At 33.0% G+C, this 4,010-nt stretch overlaps 1 protein-coding gene across 2 annotated transcripts in view; it reads left to right on the top strand.

Moving 5' to 3' along the window:
• Positions 1-2,642, top strand: part of LOC107492648 (DNA repair protein recA homolog 2, mitochondrial) — a 3,619-nt gene extending 977 nt beyond the window's left edge. For both annotated transcript variants that reach the window (XM_016113696.3, XM_016113697.3), the window contains exons 3-8: positions 154-377; positions 642-729; positions 952-1,124; positions 1,313-1,459; positions 1,563-1,697; positions 1,943-2,642. In XM_016113696.3, coding sequence (XP_015969182.1) covers positions 154-377; positions 642-729; positions 952-1,124; positions 1,313-1,459; positions 1,563-1,697; positions 1,943-2,221 — 1,046 coding nt within the window. In that variant the 3' untranslated portion in view covers positions 2,222-2,642. The remainder of the gene's footprint in view (positions 1-153; positions 378-641; positions 730-951; positions 1,125-1,312; positions 1,460-1,562; positions 1,698-1,942) is intronic.
• The last annotated feature ends 1,368 nt before the right edge of the window (positions 2,643-4,010 follow it).

The following is a 4,010-nucleotide window of genomic DNA, read 5'->3' as shown; positions in this document are numbered from 1 at the left end:
TGTGATCATTATTCTCTTTCCTTTTGTGTATGATTTATATATGTATCTGTATTCAAGTATGTTCGCCTTTTTCGCTGTTATTTTAAATACTAGCTGCTTATATTTAAAAATAATCGTGAGTAATGTGTTAATTATTTTGGAAACATTTCATAGTTTCAACTGAAGCCTCAGATTTAGAATTTGAAGTGATCCATGATGATGTCAAAGCAACAGAAAAAGATGATGCACTTCGCTTGGCTGTCTCACAGCTTGCTAATGAGTTTAGTGAGGAATCCATGTTATCTTTGCAGAAGTTTTTCGGTGTGCGCCGCGCTCAAGTGATATCTACGGGCTCCTTGAAGCTTGACATAGCTCTTGGAATGGGAGGATTGCCAAAGGTGACACTAGTGCAGCCACTATTTAGACATAGCCAGAAAGATAGGAATTTTTATAACGTTTTGCAGTTTGATGGTTGTTGACACACGTTGTCAAATGCTCTGGTGTTCCCTTCTTTCGCTTTCATGTTAGTCATATAGCTTTAGCATCTCACTGAGCTAGTTTGTTTTCTGTGTTAGCAAGCTCATATTCTGAGAACTCCACCTCTGGCATCCTATTATATATTCATGAGGTTTCCTAATTTCTATTACGTTTAAACACATTAGGGTAGGATTGTTGAAATTTATGGACGAGAAGCAGCTGGCAAGACAACACTTGCACTTCAAGTTATTAAAGAAGCTCAAAAGCATGGAGGTGTGTACAAAGATTGGTGATAGATGATATTTTGACAAAGAAGTTCTTCATGTGTTTGAGTTCAAAATATGAATACACTTTATTAGAGTTAAAATATAAAGGTGTTTGAGTTCCTTATGAATATTGGTGTCATTAGTAAGTGATTATAGGCAATCAATAATAAATAAATAATTTTTGGAGCACACTGGAGAAAATGATTTCCTCTGTATATTCTGTTGGCAGGATATTGTGCATATCTTGATGTAGAGAATGCATTGGACGCTTCACTTGTGGAATCAATAGGTGTGAATACCGAAAAACTTCTTGTCTCGCATCCAGATTGTGCTGAAAATGTGTTGAGCATGGTTGATACATTAACGAAAAGTGGAGCTGTAGATGTGATTGTGATTGATAGTGTAAGTATATATTTCGTTGTTTGCATCCATTTATAACTAGCGAGGATTTGGTAGAGCAAAAATTTGTCTCGTACTAAATTTGTCCACAAGCAAACCTTCATCCAAGTATTTGTCTAGCTTTTGATCATTTCCTCTTTGGTTCTGTTTCTTATATGATTATACCTTATACGATGACTTTATTGTCCCAGGTTGCTGCCCTTCTACCCAAGCGTGAACTTGATCAGTTAGGTGTTAGCACCAAACTAGATTTACAACCCCGACTGATGACCCAAGCACTGCGGAAAATTCAGTATTCATTATCACATTCACAAACTCTTATCATTTTTGTTAATCAGGTTGAAACCATACTACTTGATCAATTTCAAACCTTACTATTTGAATTTCTTTTTGTAATATATTTACGATTCACTGGCTTTATCATTCCATCTTCGTACACAGATTAGATTTAGTCCAAAATCAGCTAAGGGATGTGGACCTGCAGAAGAGGTCACTTGTGGTGGAAATGCTTTGAGATTCTATGCTGCTGTTCGATTGAGACTTTCGAGAATGGGATTGATCAAAACTGATGATAAGGTAATTTCTACTTGAATGTACTGTTAGTTAGGGTTATGACATATGACAGACGGGGTATATAAATTATTTAATCTCCTGATGAAAACTTTACAACCCTGCCACCTTTATTTTATGATTTATATTAGTATATTACTTGTTTAATGCCATTTAGTAAAATTTAGAAAGAAATTTCACCTTTTCTTCCCAAGAACCTTTCTCTTATTGTTTAATTCTTTTGCTCTCCCTTGTGTCATCCGGTACTTTAGGTGGAGGGTCTTCGGGTCTGTGTGCAAGTGGCGAAAAATAAGCTAGCACCAGCAGCACTCAAAAAGGCTGAACTAGGCATCAAGTTTGGAGGAGGCTTTTGCCAAGAAGCAGAGGTCTTAGATTTGGCTTGTGAACATGGAATGATTGTAAAAGACGAGGAAAGCTACCTTATAGAAGGAAATACTTTCGATACTAGAAAAGCGGCCGAAGTGTATTTGGCAGAGGATGACAGCGTCTTTGACAAGTTGGTAATGGACTTGAGAAGGCTATATTTTTGAAAATTCAGGCAGACATTCAAAGATGGCGCTTACCATAAACTTGTTCAGTCAGAATTTAGAAGGCCTAAACTCTTTCCATGTTGTGTTTGCATACTGTATACTCATGCGAGTGAACTTCGAAAAAGTCAAGTATTGCCTTGAATGAGCATCACCCATCTAGCAGAGGAGTATAAGGCAATTTAAGTTGCAGGAATTTTCAGCTGCAAGTATTGATCCCTTTACATCTAACATGTAGCAAAATTTGATATTTATTGTTGTATTCATTTGTTAGCAAAACATGATAAGCTGCATTGTAAATTATGAAGTGTGCCTTTTCCTTGTACCAAATTCTCAGTGGATCCAACCAAAAGAATCATAAAGGTTGATTCTTGGAATCTTGTGGGTGTATTTCATGAATCTGTTTTTCTCGTTTTCCCTGTCATTGAGGGCTTTTAACTGTTTAGATTCGACCTAAGGATCCGGGAATAGATTTTATAACTAGCACTCTTGCAGTGAAAAATAAATACATAGTTAAAATAAAAAGTTATTGGTGTTCATTTAAGTAAAATTATATCATTCTTATGGTGTTTTAGGTTTCAGAAAAGATTTAGCAAGACATTGGACATGCACATCTATCGTTTTTCCTAACAAAGACATACAAATTAAGTCTAGAAAAATGAAAAAGAAAAGAACAAGATAACTTCATAACTTTCTTTGAATGAAAATGGTAGTCAGTTTAATACGAATTCCACTACCTTATAAGAAAACAACTGTGGATCTATTGCTTCTGGAAAAGATGGAAATATCTAGCTCCATTTAGTTATTGATTTGATAATGCAATGTAAATTGGATTATTGTAAGTGGTTCTTGAATATAATAATAATAATGTTACCCCACTTCTTGTGGAATAATAACAAATATTTTTGATTCGGTATAAGTGACTCTTGACTTTAGAAACCCAATACGATAACAATACTAATACTGTATTTCCAATAGAACATGAATTTGGATAATGATATGCTTAATACTATGTGCTATGAAAGTGGATTCTTAGTTTCTTACTTTCATGAATAGCAGCACAAAAATCAAGTCTAATTCGCCATCAAAAGGAAACCTTCTCTATCTTCCCATGATCACTCTATTAACCAATTTTTACAATAGTATATGAAAGAATAAGAGAGAAACAATTAAGAAAATACATCGTGTATTGAAACTAAAGAATAAAATTTCAAGACACAACCTTAAAAATAACTTATCTTCCATCTACAAATTTTCTTTTTGTATTGGAATTTAAATAAAAATACTGAAATGAAAATTTTATATAAAAAGAAAATCTTATAATATAAAAGCAAAGAAAGACACTCTAATAGCCAAGAGACTTGTGCCATTAAATGAGACCAAATATTAATGAAAAATGAAAATGCAAATGAAGCCAAGTTTAGCATTACGTCACCCATTTTCTATGTCCATGTTTCTTTCTAGTTTCTTCCTTGTTACTTGTTAGAGAATACTGCCTTACCATTACAGGCAGATTAAATGAATCAAAAAGATCTTCCTACAAGTGGACACTCATATGTACAATGAATAAATTCATACAAAATTTCATTTATTTTTATTGGAAAAAATTTCATTTATTTTTAGTGAACGTACAGTTTTTATTATTAAATATAATAATTTAATTTTAATGCATCGTCATAATTATTAAAAAAACGAATATAATTAAACAAGTGACAAGACATTAAAATTAAACTTTAAATACAATATAAATTTTATATAAGAATAATCATTTAATAATAAAAATATGTACATA

The sequence above is a fragment of the Arachis duranensis genome, chromosome 6, assembly GCF_000817695.3.
Source record: "Arachis duranensis cultivar V14167 chromosome 6, aradu.V14167.gnm2.J7QH, whole genome shotgun sequence".
Classification (NCBI taxonomy): domain Eukaryota; kingdom Viridiplantae; phylum Streptophyta; class Magnoliopsida; order Fabales; family Fabaceae; genus Arachis; species Arachis duranensis.
This window is presented reverse-complemented; position numbering and strand designations above follow the sequence as displayed.